Here is a 20,142-nt window from a genome sequence, read left to right as displayed (position 1 = left end):
TGAAGTCACCTGATGATAATGAGCAGAATCACTGAAGGATTTATTATGGCGATCAGTGTTTATTTTAGTTAGGCTCTTGACCCTTGGTTTTATAACATTAGTTTTTGTCGGTCTACTGTAACTGCTTTAGCAGCCAGACAAGTTCAGAGAAAATGTGATCAGGTGTTGATGGTTGTGTTTTGAAATAATCATCATGAGCTGAATCACTGATGTCATTTAGAGACTAATCTTTGAGTTAGATTTACTTTACTGATTACAGCAGCTCTGTGATTCTACACAAGCGGCACCTCCCCCAGTTTCTCTTGAAGCCGATACGGAAGTGAGTTAAACTGCAATTCCTCAACTGGCCACTAGAGGCAGACTCCAGAAGGAGCAGAATATCATTGCGCTCATGTTAAAATGCCCAACTTTACAGCAGAAGAACACATGTTTACAGTCTGGGACACATTGTGTCTGTTAGTCATCGCATCACCTCAGCTCATCTCCGCCCACGTCCCGCCTCTTTGCCCATTTTCTGTTATCCGGGTGTGACGAGCTGCCAAGATGGCGACGGCCAGCTCGACCCTACTTTACGCATCAAAACGGTTCTTCAGAATCCTATGGGTGATGTCACGGACACTACGTCCATATTTTTTTACAGTCTATGATTCTACAGCATCAGATCTGGTGTTTTCAATATAATCAGAGGGATTTTTAAAAGTTATTCTGTCAAAAAAGGTTTGAACCTCACAGCTATTTAGACACACAGAGACATCAATAATCAGCGTATGAATCTCAACAATGGTGACCATCAAAAAGCTTTTTGCCGTGCATTCTGGGTGAACCAATCAAAACTCACCCATGGCTCCCAGAATGCATAGCGGCATGAATAATTTATACGATTAATTGTTTTTGTAATTTCTTTTATTCTTACCATTTTCTTTTATTTTTGCTGTTTTATGTGACTTTTTAGTAGCTTGTTTTGTGATATTCAGAGTTAATCTGTGTATCTGAAACAATTAATCAGAGTACAACTCACCTCTCTTCAGTCTCATTTACCACGAACTGAAGAGCAGCCGGAACCGGAACAAGAGTCTTATACCCCTTTTCCACCAAGGCAGTGCTAGAGCTAATTCAGAGCCAGAGCTAGTCCCAGTTCATAGTTGGTTCGACTGAGGAGCCTTCTAAGAACCGTTTGCTTTTCCACATGCTGAGAGCCACAACAGAGCCAGGTCTTATGTCACTGTTTACGTCTCATCTCTCTCAGCAACGCTAGTGAGGCAGCGGCAATGTTGCCAAGTATGTGGTTTTGCCGCGGGCTGTTTTTTCATGTCCGCGGGATGAAGCGACCCCAATTGTGATATTTAGCCCCGGGAATGCGAATTGTAGTGCCAAAAAACACATATTTTACCCCCAAATATGATTTTTACTGGGGAATCCCCCCCTGGAACGTGATTGGGCTTGTTTTGAGTAGCAATTGGGCGGGTTTGTTGTGAAAACCTGGCAACCCTGGGCAGCGGGAAACACACACACACACCAGGCTTGTTCGAGATGCATCGGCACTGCGCAGACCGATCCACGTATGATATAAAAAAACGCATGAGTGAATCAAAAGCATAAGGAGTCGTATGCTCTCGCTGGACTCGTTATCATACGGCGATCGGTCTGCACAGCACCGCTGCGAACAAGCCTTCCATCAACAATGCAAACCTTGCGTTACTATTCATTCACATGGCTTTACGATCCTACATCGGCATCAAAACACAACGCAAACACAGCGAATCCAACGCATTCATGTAGTTCGCCGTAATTTGTATAGACGGAGATTACAAACGAGCAGCAGCTGTTAGCTCCATTAGCTCCATTAGCTGCTATTTCAAACATGGTGGATCTAAAGTTTGTGTTGGTCTTGTTGACCCCGCCCCCAGCGCCTGACGTAATCGGTTCTTACTTCTAGCCCTGTTCTAGCCCAGCAATGTTTTGGTGCTACTTAAGAACCACTTTTCCTGGCTCGGAGCTGGGGCTTTGTGTGTGGAAACACAAAGAACCGATTTGAAACTAGGCTCTGGCTCCGATCTAGCTCTGGCTCTGCTTTGGTGGAAAAGGGGTATTAGAGGAGCCACTCACCTTATTTAACAAAACACCAAAATCACTGAAAAATGAACATATAACTATAGAAACATGTAATCTCAATTCAAATAAATCAATATTAAAATAATAAATTAAATGAAACGTTAAAAGAATATTTCAGTATACAAAACAATAACATAAATGTAAAACAATTGATAAGGGGAGAGATTTTGAGTGAAATTAAATACATATAATATTACACCTGTTACACAAAGGAGCACATGGCAGGATGACATGAAGGCAAGGAAATCACATGACAAACCAGGAAACATTCAAAATTCAAAATAAAACATGAACATGAAACAAAAACCCAAACCAAACCATGACAATTCTACACAGTAAAAAGTGGAAGTTATTTCTGTAAGGAGCTAGGCCTATATGGTTACCGGAACCCTTAAAACTATCTAACATAATGTTCTATACTACTTCACACACTATTCTTAAAAAAAAAAAAAAAAAAAAAAAAAAAGTGGCCAGTGTGCAATAAGCATTAAGTTAGTTTGCGATTTCAAACACAGCCTGTTGGTTTAATTTGTTCATTTAGAACTGGTTCTTTAGATGAAGATCAGAAACTGGTCTAGTAATTCGTAAGAGCCACTAGTGTATAACTCGTTCATTTCTAAATGGGTTTCAGGCCTGTGGCAGACACACTAAGGGCCTGATCACACAGAACGCGTTTTTGCAGCGAAAGGTGCCTTTTTATGCGTTATGCGTACTGCTTATGTGCACCCGGCGCCTCGCGTTTTAACCGTCTGCTGCGCCTCGTGTTTTTGAAGGAGCGCTCTGAGCACATGAAGTTGAAAAAAATCAACTCTGAGCGGAAAAGGCCCGACATCATCGTGTTTTTTTTTCCTATTGTCCAATCAAATGAATGGAGAGGCGGGTCTAACATTTTGTCGACCGTTACCTTGATTAGACTGACAGGACAGCTGATTCGGGGGTTTCCTAGCAACATAAAAAAAAAGCTCACCACTCTTTTCTTAATGAAAAAAGGTCAACCAAAAAAGCCAGTGCGGTTTGTGAAAGCGCCTCGCATTTTCGAACCTGAAAAACGCGTTCTTTGTGATCGGGGCCTATCTCGTCTTTATATACTATGTTGTTGAAATCAAATGTCAATCAATACAAAAACAATTATCAAGTCTAATGAAGAAATATAATCACAATTGGAAAACTAAATGTTACGAATGTAATTCTCAAGATCTCCGTCTGCAAATATTTTTCAATAATTAAAAAAATAGCACAGAAAAGATCTTTTATAAATGTATTTTATTCGGTACCAACATTTCAGTAGTATTTTCCAACACCAGTAACATTTCATGATTAGCAAAACTTATAATTTTTATCATCATTTATCATTAACTCATTCATTTAATATTTTTATTTTAAAATAGTTGAATAAGTAAATAATACATTAAAACAGCATATAGCCTTCAAATATTTTTTAAATAAGTAAACATTGCTTTAAAAAGGTCAAGTGAAAAGTAAGTAATAAAATAACAGGGAAAAAAGAAACATTAAATAAAACAAGTGGCAAGTCTATTAATCTGTACACTCCAAGACTTAATGTATAGATATGGCATATTTTGACATTCAGTATCACATTTTTTCCCCTGTCCATTGCTATGGTTATCACTGTCAGTTATTGCAGTTTCAGATTCAATATCAAAATTCAATATGGTTATCACAGTGCAGTGTGTACTTAGCAGCATGAAAAATATAACTTTTATTCAAATTATGAATGGGTTATATACAGAAAGCGAGCAAAGAGCATTCCCATTTTAATTACTGAATCTGTCAATCACTTAAGCTTTAAGGATTCATGAGTTTGTAGAACAGAAATGCTGGCGCTTTGAGCAGTGTTGAGCAGATTCAGACTAACTTAGACATGTCTGATTGGCCATTGCATTCACATGCTCAACAGACAAATCCTTGATTAGCTTCAATGCACAATGCTTCAAAAAAACAAACACACATTGTAAATAGAAACACTGGACGCTTTTCACAGAGCTCTCGCACAAATACTGAATGCACAAGCACATTTAAAAACAGTCGCCTATCATGGATACCGAATTGACCCAGTACTTGCACATTCTTAAATTAAAATTTCATTACAGACTTAAGCCCCATTTCCACCGAAATTACCCGGAACAATTTGTCCCAGGAACTTTTTTCCCAGGAACTCTTTTCCCCCCAGACCCGCTGCTGTCTGTGTTTCCATCGCGGTCTAAACAAGTAGCATGAAGATTAGTCCGGTGACGTAGGACTGTGGGCGACTTTACAGTTCCTACTGGATTTTGTCCTCCGCATACAAGCTTAATAAAGCCTGAATCTCGTCATAGGTCCATCGGTTGTATTTTTTAAACTCCATTGTTGCTTCGAATAGCAATCAACTCTTACTGCACACACCGCATCCGCAACAGACTTTTAAATATAGTGGTTGAAATAAAATGCTGCCTGAACTCAACCAATCAGCATGTTCAGCGCCCCAAGTCTCACCCCCCGAAAGTTCCTGAACTTTGAAAAAGTACTACCTTGCGAGCAGGGCCATTTTGAGGGGGAAATATTTACCTGGAACTTCATTTAGACCCTGCGGTCGAAACACACCGAGTATCAGCCCAAAGTCCCTAGTTCCTGGGGAAAGTTCCTGCGGTGGAAACGCGGCTTAAGTGCTGAAGTACCAATACTTATAACAACACTAGTCACAACAGACAGCAAGTCCTCTGTAAACCTCAGAAAATAGTAGAATCAGCTCATTGGTTCTTTTTGAGTCGGACATGACCGAATTAGTTTTAACCCAGTTCTTTGGTTCAGTAACCGTTCTAAAGTGTTGCCTCTAACTCTGCATCTTGTGTCATCAACCCACAACTAAAGTTTGATTTAGTTTGATTTTGTGAACCAGCTCGACCAATTCTTTGCTGCAAATCGACTCAAAAGGACGATTTGTTCAAGAATCGGATCATATCTGGTGTTTCTTCTGTGGGATTGTGTCAGCTCTCCCCCAGAGGAGTCTATTTGATGTTTGAGGATTATGTGAGAATACAAGTTAATGGTCTGTGGGAGACCGGACCTATCAGAGCCTGCTTGGGCCTATGACCTCCAGGAGGCATGTCACAACTCTTCTATCAGAAGAAATGTAACTGGTAAAATTTTCAAATCATGACACCAGAAGAATGGAAAGACTGTGTCAGTGAAGGTGGTTGTGAATGTGTGTAGATTTGTGTTAGTAACAGGATCAGAGAATGACACCGTTCCTCCGTCATAGTCCAGATCAACTCTCACACGCTCAAGCTTCTGCTTAACAGGAAAACCAAACCGCTCATCCAGTCCGTACTGCACCCAACAGACACTAGAGTTAAAGAAAACACATCCCTTCCTCTGGTTTGAAGCTGTAGTTACTCCAACACTCCAGTACAGACTCTCTTTAACCTCCACATCCCAGCGGTGTGTTCCTGAGTTAAAACTCTCTGAACCCAGAACACACGAATACTCATCAAATCTCTCTGGATTATCAGGAAGCGGTTGACTGGTCAAGCTGTATCTCACACTGGTCAGATCCTCAGACAGAATAAGATGTGGATGAGCTGTGTTTGGATCCAGAATCACGGGAGCTGATGAGACACAATCAACAGCTGCTTTTATTCTGATCTTCATATAATGATCAAGAGTTTTTATGAATTATGATCAAACACATAAGACATTTTCCTCTGATCACTTTATGTGCTTGAGAAATTTCAAATTTGCATCCCATGTCAATAGGCACCGATACTGGCAAAACAATTGAACTGTAGAGATCTGCTGTATCAATGTAACTGTAAATATCATGTTCTTCATTTTGCTGTAGTAGCTAGTGTTGTAGTACTCGAGACCCATTTTTTGATGGTCTTGGTCTTGTCTCGGTCTCGACTGCATTTCTCCTCTGTCTTGTCTTGGTCTCAGACTTAGAGGACTCGAGATTTTATCTCAAGACCAGTCAAGACCACAACTGCAAGGATATCACTAAATTGCCGGTGCATTGTCTGATTTAACATCATTAATGTGATTTGATGTAAAACTTCCAGCTTAAAATGCAATCAATAACTTCTTTGTAATGTGAATTATTTTGTTACTGTGCTGCCGAGTTCAAAATCAATGCAGCATTGTCTCAAAAATGTATAAAATTTATATAAATGCCCACAAGATTCTGAAATTTAGTTTTTTTTATTTAACATAGAATATAATTAAGCAATATCGCAAGAGCAAGAGAGCTGTTTTCATGAATATAGGCATGATTGCAAATGATATTGATTTATACAAACATTCAATAAACAAGAAGTTCATATTAAATAACATTTTAAACTGTGTCTTTGCTCATTCGGCATCGTTTTGTTATTAAATGAATCAGCTGCTTTGAACAAATCGGTTGAATGAAGGATTCCGTGACTGTTAATTAAATAATGTTAAAGTGTTAATGTTAAATTAATCTAAACTTTATTTATGCAGGCGTAATTGTACCAATTTAGATGCAACTTCTGTGCCATGAGTTTTATTGTCAGTGATTTGATTGTTAACAGTGCTATAGTGTCTTACTATTCTAATTGTATTTATTCATTACATTTAAGTAATTTCTCAGACAGTAGATATGGATCTTTTAGATTAATTTAAGGAGTGCTGGTCTGGTCTTGACTCAGTCTTGCCCTGTCTTGGTCTTGACTTGACTCGGTCTTGCCCTGTCTTGGTCTTGACTCGGTCTTGCCCTGTCTTGGTCTTGACTCGGTCTTGCCCTGTCTTGGTCTTGGTCTTGACTCGGTCTTGCCCTGTCTTGGTCTTGACTCGGTCTTGCCCTGTCTTGGTCTTGGTCTTGGTCTTGACTCGGTCTCGCCCTTTCTTGGTCTTGGTCTCGACTCGGTCTTGCCCTGTCTTGGTCTTGACTCGGTCTTGCCCTGTCTTGGTCTTGGTCTTGACTCGGTCTCGCCCTGTCTTGGTCTTGGTCTCGACTCGGTCTTGCCATGTCTTTGACTCAGTCTTGCCCTGTCTTGGTCTTGCCCTGTCTTGGTCTTGCCCTGTCTCGGTCTTGGTCTTGACTCGGTCTCGCCCTGTCTTGGTCTTGTTTTGGTCTCGACTCAGTCTTGCCAGTCTTGGTTTTGAAATTTGTCTTGGTCTCGGTTTAGGTGGTCTTGACTATAACACTAGTAGTAGCTAATCTATAATGCTAAAATCTGTCAATCTTCCCCCATGCTAATTTCCAGTTTGTGTGAGAGCTCAGATCTTCTGCAGACTCACCCTTTTGGACGATGTCCTGCATCTTCTTCCAGACTCTGAACGGCAGGTTGCCCAAGTACCGTGGCACATGAATCAAAGCTCCAGAAGCCATCTGTGGATCCGGCTGTGAGATCTGGACTCTGGAAGAACATTCAGGAGTCAGAACTGCAGTGGCTTTGGATCAGAACCAGAGAAACCAGAGACAGGAGCAGATCACTCACCTTTCCATTGTGACTGGAAACTTCTGCAGAACAAACACACCATTGATCATCAAGAACTCAATCAATCAATAAACCAATCAATCAATTGTGTGAAATCAGACCTTCAGAAAGCAGACGTCATTGGCTTTCATCATCTCCTCCATGTCTTTGATTGTGTGTGAAAGAGCTGAGATGTGTCTGTTCATCTCCTCCAGCTTCTCCTTCATCATCTGCTTCTTCTGCTCCTCTTCCTCCCTCAGTGCAGTGATTGTAGCTTCTTCTTCATCTCTGAGAAACCGATGAAGCTTCTCGAACTGCTGTTTAATCTGACGCTCTGTGTGCTCAGCTTGAGACTGAAATAAAATCACATTCACTTCAATCATCTCAAATATGAGTGGCTAAATGTTGGCTATTTAACTAAAACTAACTTTCTGAAGTACTAGTACTGCAGTAGTTCTGTCTCTGTGGAGTGCAAATACACATAATTCTCACCAGCTTCTCTTCACAAAACAAGTGTTAAAGGTCCTGTTCTTCGTGATCCCATTTTTCAAACTTTAGTTAGTGTGTAATGTTGCTGTTAGAGCATAAATAATACCTGTAAAATTATAAAGCTCAAAGTTCAATGCCAAGCGAGATATTTTATTTGACAGAAGTTCCCTTTCAAAGCCTACAGCGAACGGCCGGTTTGGACGACATCCGTGTACATCCTGCTTTAATTATGTCAGTAGAACAGTTTGTCGACTAACCTCCGCCCACAAGAATACGCGAAAAAGGGGGCGTGGTCTTGTTGCTCCCTCGTGGAGAAGAGGAAGTGTTGCGTTCGGTTGCGTTTGTCGCCATGTCGTTCAGACACTGTTATTTTCATCCCGGAGTCAAATCACCTTTGTTTGGCCTTCAGGGGCTGTAGTTTGAGCGCGTTCATCTCCCCATTATGGTAAGAGGCGTGACCTTTCCGGGCAACGTGCCCTAAGCTGCTGTCGAATCACAACACGGGAACCGCTGGCACAATCAGAACTCGTTACGTATTTCTGAAGGAGGGACTTCATAGAACGAGGAAATTCTCAGGCCGTTTTGAGGACAGTGAAAACAGCAGTATACAGATAAGTAAATTGTGTGAAAAATACTGTTTTTTTACACATGAAACATGAACACGTTATATTGCACATTGTAAACACAATCAAAGCTTTAAAAAAAACACGAAAAACGGGACCTTTAAATGGCTTTTTAACTACTACACAAACAGCATTACCAGTTTCAATTATTACTAACCAGTTTGACTTTATTTCTGTCAGACGTCTACAGAAGCTCTTATTGAGAATCAACAGGTTTAGATGTTATGTTTTATTGAAAATGTTTAATTTTAACTCACCATTATGGCAATCAGTGTTTGATTTAGTTGGGCTCTTGAACCTTGACTTTTAGTACATATATTTTATTTTAGCAAATGCAATAGTGTTATTAGAGGACATTTATGCATGGGCAACAATAGAAATGTAAGATAAAGCAGATATGATAAAGATTGCCGCATTTAAAACATTCGAAGGCACTTAAGTGTTGTATGGTTAAAGTATTACAGAATTATGTTAAATGCAGCTGTTGTGCATCATTTGTTGTCACATTGTTTTACTGGACATTGAAACTCTTCAACACTCATCATACAAACCTCAACAATGTTGCCATCGAAAAATTCTAATAATACAGCAGTATTTATTATCCATGCTATAGTGCATGCTGGGAGACATGGATGATATTTTTTTACTCATGCAACTGCAGCATTAAGCATGTCTTCATTTATGAGATTCATATGCCGATTCATATGCAAATAGTTTATATATTATCACATCATAGGCCCAATCACCATATGTTCAGTCACTTAACGGCTGACATTTGCCAACACTGGGTGTGAGCATTGTGGGTCAGAGCATCTCCAAAACATCAGCTCTTGTGGGGTGTTCCCGGTCTGCAGTGGTCAGTCTCTATCAAAAGTGCTCCAAGGAAGGAACAGTGGAGAACCGGCCACAGGGTCATGGAGGAACAGTGGAGAACCGGCCACAGGGTCATGGAGGACCAGTGGAGAACCGGCCACAGGGTCATGAAGGACCAGTGGAGAACCGGCCACAGGGTCATGGAGGACCAGTGGAGAACCGGCCACAGGGTCATGGAGGACCAGTGGAGAACCGGCCACAGGGTCATGAAGGACCAGTGGAGAACCGGCCACAGGGTCATGAAGGACCAGTGGAGAACCGGCCACAGGGTCATGGAGGACCAGTGGAGAATCGGCCACAGGGTCATGAAGGACCAGTGGAGAACCAGCCACAGGGTCATGGAGGACCAGTGGAGAACCGGCCACAGGGTCATGGAGGACCAGTGGAGAACCGGCCACAGGGTCATGAAGGACCAGTGGAGAACCGGCCACAGGGTTATGGAGGACCAGTGGAGAACCGGCCACAGGGTCATGGAGGACCAGTGGAGAACAGGCCACAGGGTCATGAAGGACCAGTGGAGAACCGGCCACAGGGTCATGAAGGACCAGTGGAGAACCGGCCACAGGGTCATGAAGGACCAGTGGAGAACCGGCCACAGGGTCATGGGCGGCCGAGGCTCATTGATGCCCGTGTGGTCCGATCAAACAGACGAGCTACTGGAGCTCAAACTGCTCAAGAAGTTAATGCTGGTTCTGATAGAAAGGGGTCAGAATACACAGAGCATCTCAGTTTGTTGTGTATGGGGCGGCACAGCCGCTGACCAGTGCCCATGCTGACCCCTGATCCCAAAGCACCAACAGTGGGCATGTGAGCATCAGATCTGGACCACGGAGCAATGGAAGAAGGTGCTGGTCTGATGATCACGTGTTCTTCTACATCACGTGGATGGCCGGGTGCGTGTGTGTCTCTTACCTGGGGAACACATGGCACAGGTGCACTATGGGAAGAAGGCGTGGCGGCGGAGGCAGTGATGCTTTGGGCAATGTTCTGCTGGGAAACCTTGGGTCCTCCATCCATGTGGATGTGACTTTGACACGTCCCACCTACCTAAGCATTGCTGAGCCCATGTCCAGCCTTTCATGGAAACGGTATTCCCTGGTAGCTGTGGCTCTTTCAGCAGATAATGCGCCGCCACAAAGCAAAAATGGTTCAGGAATGGTTTGAGGAGCACAACAACGAGTTTGAGGTGTTGATTTGGCCTCCAAATTCCCCAGATCTCAATCCAATCGAGCATCTATGGGATGTGCTGAACAAACAAGTCTGATCCATGGAGGCCCCACCTCAAAACTTACAAGACTTAAAAGGGTCATGAAATGAGAAATCAACTTTCCCTTGAGCTTTTGATATATAAAATCTCATGGTAATATAAGAATATCCTGTAAGTTTCAGAGCTGAAGACTTCCTTGTTAATGAAAAGCTTTTATTGACACCAGGCCCAGCAAACGCTCAGTCTCAGAATATGCCAGGCTATGACGTCAGAGTTTAGTGAAGCACCGCCTCAACAGAAGAAGAACAACGCCTAGTTCTGTAGCCCCGCCCACCGACTTGTGCCACTGACATGACATAGGCCTACATAGAGCTGAACTAAGCAGTAAACATACCTCATAAGCTTCATTCGGCTTCCAATATTATGAATGCATGGATGAACTTTATTTTTAATGAATATCCAGCTCACGTGGGGAAGACTTTGCGCATCTGTTTCTATTTCACCGCGGATTCGTTTGTAAACAAGAGACTGGATTTGCAGACAGGATGCGATTACATGAATGAATGAAGCAACACACTAATGTGAGTAAAACATGTTTTTATATGTGATAGTATAGCGTCAGTCGCTAGAGTGTCTCTTACGATCAGGGGAGTGAGAACTACTAGCTGGCCTCCGTTACACTCACCCCCCTAAACCTCACTCCCATCCGGGTCACGGCATCAATGTAACCCCTCCCGTTCGAACCGCCCGCTCCAAGCGGGACTCAAACCCGGGTCTGCCGGCATGAGAGTCGGACGCTCTAACAAGGAGGCTAAAGGCAGCAACCCCTAGCATCAGTCGCTAGAGCGTCCCTTGAGATCAGGGGAGTGAGATTTACTCGCACGTGACTACTAGCTGGCCTCCGTTACACCTGATCGGTGTATGTTTTTTGTGTGCAAAATCTTTTAATAATATTATAAGTGAATCTTAAGGAACATACTCAAATAACAACAACAAAAATCTATGTCATGATTCCTTTAAATTGCCTTAAATATCTTACAATGGTCAAATGTGACATCTTTTTGCTCACATCTCAGGTAGATGCATATTGTCAACAGCTCATGAATATTATACGTATTGTCTGCGTTTGCCTAAAAATGATTTGCTGAAAGTGCGTAGTGTGAAAGGGGAGTGCTAACCACAGCCCACTTAATATGAATTAATTATGTCTGACAAACCAATTCAGCTTTTCACATCAAATTTGTGAATGTCAAAAGAGTCAATCCTCACCTTGATGTGTTGAACTGTTTTCTCAAACTTTGCTTTAATGTCTTCTTTGTGTTTCAGTTTCTCTTGTAAGGGCTTCAGTGCTGTATTGAGCTCCTCCTGGAATGTAAAGTGAAAGCGTAAGATTTCTTTAATACGTTCATGTAATACAAAACATTCATTCATTATGTTTATAATATACAACTTCTACGAAAACAAGTGTTTATCCTCAGATATGAATCTGTCTTACCTTGTATGATGAAGCCACTTCACCGATGGGTCTGAAAGTGTGATTGACGTGTGTCTGCGAGGTATAACACACTAAACACGCCGGCTGTTTGTCCTCCAGACAAAAGAGTTTGAGTTTCTCACTGTGTAAACTGCAGAGCTCCTCAGATCCTGATTGGCTCTCGTTTTTCTCCTTAAGGAACGACTCGCACAAGTTCTTTAAAGCGAGATTACATGTAGGATCGGATTTTGATCTTCTCCTGCAGACAGGACACTCCTGAGTTTTTTTGATTTTCCAGAACTGTTGAAGACACTCTTTACAGAAACTGTGACTACATGATAAAATGACAGGAGCGTTGAAGATTTCACGACACACGGGACAGGTATAATCATATTCAGATGGTGAATCCATTTTCACAGCTTGAGCTCCAGCAATCTGAGCTTTACTTTCACTTTCTGAATCAAGGTTTCAAAAATGAATAATCACACAGATCTGCTCAAAATCCTTTGAAGCATTTTTCTTCTTGTCCCACTTATCGCTGATCTCTCTCTCTCGCTCTCTCTTGTTTTTGTTTTGCTTTTGTCAAACATGAGTCAGGTTGACAGGAAAAGAGAAATAATGAGACTCTCTTCCTGGTAAGTGTTGTAAGAGGGTGGAGTTTGTGATCATCTGTGATATCTCGCAGCAGGTCAGATTGCAACGGTATTTCTTTAGGTTAAAATGAATTCAAAATTAACCTTTTTTTTATTTTTATAAAAAGACCAATAAAAAAGACTCAATGCACTTTATTTGCAAGCGTGTTTCATTCATTGCTGTTTATTTTATGGTAAGTGTAAATGAAGTTGAAGGAATCTTGATCAAAATGACTCACATTGAAGGTAAAGTATCAATTTTCATTTTACATATTTGTTTATGTAGCAGACGCTTTTTATCAAAAGAGAGGAATACAACAAAATGTGTGAGGCAATACACGAGAAGTGCTAACAAAAAAGTTTGGGTTTTAAACCAAAGAGCTTGTAAAATATTACAATTTGAATTTTGCAAAACTACTACAATTCCCTTGAGCAGTGAGGCTGAAATAAGATAATTTGGTGTTGAAAAAGATTATATACACACCACAACAAAACAAATTACTATTAATGTTACCACAGGAAAGCGTCATGGATCAAATGCAAACGGCAGTCTAAATATTAATTTTAAAATACTCTTTACAACAATTAAAGTTTAGAAAATATTGAAGTGATTATTGTTAATAACAATATTAACAATGTTGTTATTACTTAACATAAGCTAAACTATCAATTTTACCTCAGATTTTACCTCAGATTGTTCATGCGCAAATCAACGAACAGGGTATTTAATTGCATAATTAAATTAGAAAGCTTTCAAATACACAAAACTGTACACATCTAAAGTGAGATTAAACGTAATATAGACAAAAACGATGAACAAACTCAAGATTGATAAGCGCTTACCTTGTCTCAGGAGTCCATCTGCTGGAAAGTGACCGTTACAAAATCAGACGCGGGTGCGCGCGCTGCAAACGGTTAAAATTCAAACTTCTTGCCCCACTCGAAGCATTTCTTTCATTCATAACAAAGAATAAATACTATGAATAATCGCCAACCATTATTAAGTAAAATCTTTGGTGGACGTCAATTGTCCCTTTGCCGGCAGATATCCGAGTAATAAAACAGGACAATTCGTGTGTAATCTATCCCTGTAATCTCCACAGAAATAATGCTTGTTAAATCGTGAAGTAAGGAACGCCGTTTCTGGGTCCAAACCCCAACTCGTTTCACTTGAGAATGCCATCGACGGCCGTATAAGCGCTATTTATTTATTCATATTAAACATCAAACATTTGAAATACTTACAGTCTACACAACAGTCTCTGTGCTCACAGATATTTTAACTATTTATAAAATATGAATCACTGTCTGGCCATCTGAATTTTGGTATGGAGATAAAGGTTATGATTATATATATATCTTTAGTATTAGGCCTACATCACATTGTGTGTGTCTATTAGCACCGTTTGTTGTTTTTCTTGTGGTTATGAGAGCATTTGGACCCGAAAGCCCTACCGCATGACGTCAGACTTAACAACCGGATACAGATTTGACAACATTGATTCATTTACTAGGTAAATAGTTTGATAAATGTAGTAGATAAGCGAGTCATTCCATGAAACCGGTATGATTTGAGTCCCTCTGACCTTTTTAATTGATTTTATGTATTGGATCACCAAAATCTATTTTTTAAAAGCTTTTTGTATCAATTGAAATATCTCCTTTAATAAAGTTTAAAAACATGACATACATTTTATATTTATAATAGAAATTATCTTGTTTTTTTCAGCTGACACCACCTATTTTGTCACGTCCCTCTTATCTATGAAATTGTACTTGGGATATGAATTATACAATTAGAAAAAAAACATACATTTTGCCATTAATATATATCTGTGCTTGTATTTGCTGGTAATGTTTTTTTTCTAAGCAAATGCATGATTGTACATTAAAATCACATTATTTAGTTTTAATTTTACCTTGAATACTGGAATCAAGTTCTTCTCTTCTTCAGTATCAGGAGCAAGAACGTTGTGAAAACTTGTCATTCAGTGTAAAATCACTCACATTTGACTGCTGAAGACCAGCACTGAATTAATTCTGGCCAGAAAGCAGAAGCTCAGCTGAAAACACCAAAGTTTGCCACACCTGTAAAATCAAACACTTCAAACAGAACTGTGCGCGTGGAAATATGCCCCGTCTTGTGTATATATAAATGTGACCCTGGACCACAAAACCAGTCAATGTTTGAAAATTGAATTTAAAAAAAAAAGCTTTGCTAGGATACAATATTTGGCCAAGATACGACTATTTGAAAATCTGGAATGGGTGCAGAAAAAAAAAAAAAAGAGTAAATATTGAGAAAATAGCCTTTAAAGTGGTCCAAATTAAGCTCTTAGCAAGGCATATTACTAATAATAATAAAAAAATGTATGTATTTACGGTAGAACATTTTCAAAATATCTTCACTGAACATGATCTTTACCTAATATCCCAATGATTTTTAGCATAAAAGAAAAATCACAAATTTTGACCCATATGTACCCAATGTATAGTTGGCTATTGACTGTTTTTGTGCTCCAGGGTCACAAATAAACGTTGGTTATAAAAATGTAAATACAATTTTACCTCACAAACAATAAAATCACAAGATTATAAATACAAGTGACTGCACATGAAAAATAAATGTGAAACTAAATGAAACACATATATGACAAGATTTCCGATAAACAATAAAGTCCCATTACCTCTGATTCTGTGGGGTTACAAATTTATACATTGTTATATCTAGGTTCAAATGTAATAGAATATAGCTGAAAATATTATCTATATTTGTGCTTTACATTTTGAAGTAAACTTGAGGAAATTCTAAGGAGATTACGTCAGGCTGTGTAAGTAGTTGAGACATTAAGTCTTTTGTCTTTATGCATTTCCTGACTATTTACCATGACAAGTTTAGAGCAATACTGCCTGAGTGATTGGATTAGCATCTATGCATTTATCCTATTCAACTATATGAAACACACATGACAAGATTTCCGATAAACAATAAAGACCCATTTCCTCTGATTCACATCAATTACGAACATGAAATATTGTGTTCAGAACAAAGAACTAGAGAAGAAATGCATACAATAGTCATTTATTCAAATAAAAACAGATCGTAAAACCAACTAAACATATTTCATAAAATAACGTTTATTACATAATACTATGATCAATATGTTTGTTTCATTTTCTTGAATAAACAGTGAATTATAGTAAGGATAAAACAAACTTACAAAAATAACCCTTCTGTGCTCGTCTTATTGAAGTCCTGGACAAATCCTGCATGCAGATCAACAGCTGAAAGACAAAATGTCCTGATCGCTGTCTAACAGAGGAACATTTTATTCAGTGTATGAACAGGTTGAACACCAACGAAAAACATTCAGAAGATCCAGACCGGGTCAAACTAATATATTGAACTGAATCCACCAACATTTCTCAATTTAAGCAACATGAAGTAAAAGATTTGTTCACAGACGTAAGAAACGTGTGATGGTGATTTCCATGAGTTCAGTCTGGAGGTTCACGTCATTCAGATTTTTGGAGCACTCGCCAGGCCCTCTCACCTGATTATACACAGCACAAATGTGAGCTTGTTTGTTTAGTTCTGAAGCAGAAAGTTAAAGATCCCAAATTCATTGTCAGTTGGAGAGATCAGCATGTCGGCTCTGGCTTTGTCCAACGTCCTGCGCAGAAAATCCCTCCGTTTGCACCACTCCTGAAGCTCCTCCTCACTGTGAGCGAAGTCACAACTCACACCATCAGCACAACCATCATCCAACCTGTCAATCAGACATCACAGCCAATGATGACATGAATAACAGCTTTTAAAAACCACCTTCACTGATCAAACAACACTAGATACAAACTAATGACAGATGAGGAGAGCTGGTTTACTTCAAAGACTTTATATATAGGAAGACGGTGCACTCCAATTATTTATGAATGGGATATGTATGGCGAATAAGCCCCGCCTTCAAACTGAACGAGCCAATCGTTGATTAGTAAAGTCATTGTGTTACTGCAGCTGCCACTAGCTATAGAAACAGCCAGTGTTTTGAGACGCGCTCTTAGGACTGTGCATGCGCATTAGCTTTGTCCAGGCTGAAAAATGCTTTTTTGTCTTATTCGAGAGTTTAGAAACTACATTTATGAGACAGTTGTTATCAGATTTCATTGGTTTTATCAGTTTTGGAGAATTTAATGTTTCCCCATTCAAAGAGATGCCCGAGAGGAGTTTCTAAGATGGCCGTCGAGTGAAATGATTGGATTGGATGGGAGGTTGGAGGATTGGATTGGGGTGGATGGGTTGGATAATTGGATGCATGGGGGTGGATGGATTGATGGTTGGATGGGTGGTTGGATCGGAGTGGATGGATGGATGGGTTGGATTGGATGGATTGATGGTTGGATTGGGTGGATGGTTGGATTTGGGTGGATGGATTGATGGTTGGATTGCTTGGATGGTTGGATGATTGGATTTGGGTGGATGGATTGATGGTTGGATGATTGGATTGGGGTGGATGGGTTGGATGATTGGATGGATGGGGGTGGATGGATTGGATGGGTGGTTGGATCGGATGGGTGGTTGGATCAGAGTGGATGGATGGATGGGTTGGATTGAATGATTGGATGGGGGTGGATGGATTGATGGTTGGATTGGGTGGGTGGTTGGATGATTGGATTGGGGTGGATGGGTTGGATTGGATGATTGGATTGGGGTGGATGGATTGATGGTTGGATTGGACGGGTGGTTGGATGATTGGATTGGGGTGGATGGGTTGGATTGGATGGATGGATGGGGGTGGATGGATTGATGGTTGGATTGGATGGGTGGTTGGATGATTGGATTGGGGTGGATGGATTGATGGTTGGATTGGATGGGTGGTTGGATGATTGGATTGGGGTGGATGGATTGATGGTTGGATTGGACGGGTGGTTGGATGATTGGATTGGGGTGGATGGATTGATGGTTGGATTGGAAGGGTGGTTGGATGATTGGATTGGGGTGGATGGATTGATGGTTGGATTGGACGGGTGGTTGGATGATTGGATTGGGGTGGATGGGTTGGATGATTGGATGGATGGGGGTGGATGGATTGGATGGGTGGTTGGATCAGAGTGGATGGATGGATGGATGGATGGGTTGGATTGGATGGATGGATGGGGGTGGATGGATTGATGGTTGGATTGGATGGGTGGTTGGATGATTGGATGGATGGATTGATGGTTGGATTGGACGGGTGGTTGGATCGGAGTGGATGGATGGATGGGTTGGACTGGATGATTGGATTGGATTGGGGTGGATGGATTGATGGTTGGATCGGAGTGGATGTATGGATAGGTTGGATTGGATGATTGGATGGGGTGGAGGGATTGAATCGGGGTGGAGGGATTGAATCGGAGTGGATGGATGGGTTGGATGATTGGATGGATGGGATGGGTGGTTGGATTGGGGTGGATAGATGGGTTGGATGATTGGATGGGTGGTTGGATTGGGGTGGATAGATGGGTTGGATTGGATGATTGGATGGATGGGGATGGATTGGGTGGATGAGTTGGATTGGGTGGGGATGGATTGGATGGGTGGTTGGATGATTGGATTGGATGAGTGGTTGGATGATTGGATGGGTGGTTGGATCGGAGTGGATGGGTTGGATTGGATGGATGGTTGGATGATTAGATTGGGGTGGATGGATGGGGATGGATGGGATGGATTAGATGGGTGGGGATGGATTGGATGGGATGGATGATTGGATGGGGATGAATTGGATTGATTGGATGGGTTGGATAGGATGATTGGATGGATGGATGGATGGATTGATGGTTGGATTGGATGGGTGGTTGAATCGGAGTGGATGGATGGATGATTGGATGGGTGGTTGGATGATTGGATTGGGGTGGATGGATGGGTTGGATTGGATGGATGGGGATGGATTGGATGGGTGGTTGGATGATTGGATGGATGGATTGGGGTGGATGGATTGATGGTTGGATTGGATGGGTGGTTGAAGGACTGGATGTGTAGTTGGATGATTGGATTGGGGTGGATGGATTGGATTGGATGATTGGATGGATGGTTGGATGGGTGGTTGAATTGTTTACTTTGACCAGTCTGAAGAATTCATCATTGATCATGTTCATTGACTTGATGAAGACTTGATGATGGTGTACCTGGGACAGATGGAGAAACCGGGTCCAGGGAAGCGATGGGACCAGGCCAGACTCTCGTCCTCTCCCTCTCCGCTAAACACTCTCTGCTTGTGTTTCTCTGAGGAGATGTGCTGCAGCCACTGCCGGTCGCTGTTACTGTGCTTCCCACACAGAGGGCAGTAGAAGCTGTCCGGCTACACCAACAAACACAGCTCCGTTGGCACACTGGAGGACAGTAAACATGGGAACGGCAAGAAGAAACCTGCGAGCACGTACCATTGGTTCAGCAAAGTCCGTCGGCATGGTGATCTGCTTCTCTTCTATTGGCTGAGGCGGGGAGGTGGCGTCAGACGCTCTGTTCTGATTGGAGAGCCAGACGTCAAACACCTGCTGGATGTCCGAGACTGCAGCGGAGAACTCAATTAAACCAATCACTCATTAAGACTGTGACGTCAGCTGAAGCCAAATTCACACACGAGCACAAAGTACGAGTTAAGACTGTGTCGCAGACTCAATTGTCTTGTATCGTTTGAATTTTTGCCTCAAGATCAAGAATATTTCCGCCATATTAGATTTCGCCAATGCAGTGCAAAGATCCTCTGGAGTCCAAATATCAATGATTACCAAACAAAGTTTTGATTCATCACCACAACGGCATGCCAAAACGCACAAATTGGGCATGGACGCTTACTTACATACTTAAATGGCACGGAAATAGATTATTTCACCAAACTTGGTGCTTATGTATGGCCTCAATATGCAGATAGGCATACAATATGTAGTGCTTGTTCCCTTCATGGCGCTATAAAAGGGAAAATATATGAAGATGGCCTATGGATCTGATCCGATCCACTGGTCCGACTGACATTAAAATTGGCTTGCAGTGTTTATTTTCTCCAAACTGCCATCATTGTCTATGTAGACATTCGCATGTGTTGAAAAATAAAGACCACCACCAATCAAATTTTAGCAGCTATCAAGCAAGGTTAAAGCAGACCATCAGAATGAAAATCTGTGGGCCTGTTTGACTCTTTTTAGCCACTAGGTGTGTTTAAATGATTGTATATTATGTATTAGGGCTGTTAGATCTCCTCAATCTGAACAACCTTGTAGGTTAAAAATGTTTATAGATTTTTATCAGAAAAACTATATTTCG

General features: G+C 41.2%; 2 protein-coding genes across 2 annotated transcripts in view; both read right to left on the bottom strand.

The window, feature by feature from the left end:
• Window positions 1-3,356: 3,356 nt before the first annotated feature.
• trim35-3 (tripartite motif containing 35-3) lies at window positions 3,357-12,859 on the bottom strand. The gene is made up of 6 exons (XM_079814550.1): window positions 12,235-12,859; window positions 12,009-12,104; window positions 7,670-7,900; window positions 7,569-7,591; window positions 7,369-7,487; window positions 3,357-5,717 (listed from the first exon to the last, which is right to left on the bottom strand). The coding sequence occupies exons 1-6, from the start codon at window positions 12,622-12,624 to the stop codon at window positions 5,218-5,220; spliced, it is 1,359 nt and encodes a 452-aa protein (XP_079670676.1). The 5' UTR covers window positions 12,625-12,859; the 3' UTR covers window positions 3,357-5,217.
• A 3,043-nt stretch (window positions 12,860-15,902) lies between these two features.
• zc3h7ba (zinc finger CCCH-type containing 7Ba) overlaps window positions 15,903-20,142 on the bottom strand; it is a 29,774-nt gene continuing 25,534 nt past the window's right edge. Inside the window, exons 21-23 of the mRNA XM_079814174.1 lie at window positions 19,263-19,390; window positions 19,008-19,180; window positions 15,903-16,615 (exon numbers count right to left, since the gene is read on the bottom strand). Of these exons, the coding sequence (XP_079670300.1) occupies window positions 16,435-16,615; window positions 19,008-19,180; window positions 19,263-19,390 (482 nt within the window). The 3' untranslated portion in view covers window positions 15,903-16,434. The remainder of the gene's footprint in view (window positions 16,616-19,007; window positions 19,181-19,262; window positions 19,391-20,142) is intronic.

The sequence above is a fragment of the Gobio gobio genome (assembly GCF_949357685.1).
Source record: "Gobio gobio genome assembly, chromosome: 1".
NCBI classification, from domain to species: Eukaryota; Metazoa; Chordata; class Actinopteri; order Cypriniformes; family Gobionidae; genus Gobio; species Gobio gobio.
This window is presented reverse-complemented; position numbering and strand designations above follow the sequence as displayed.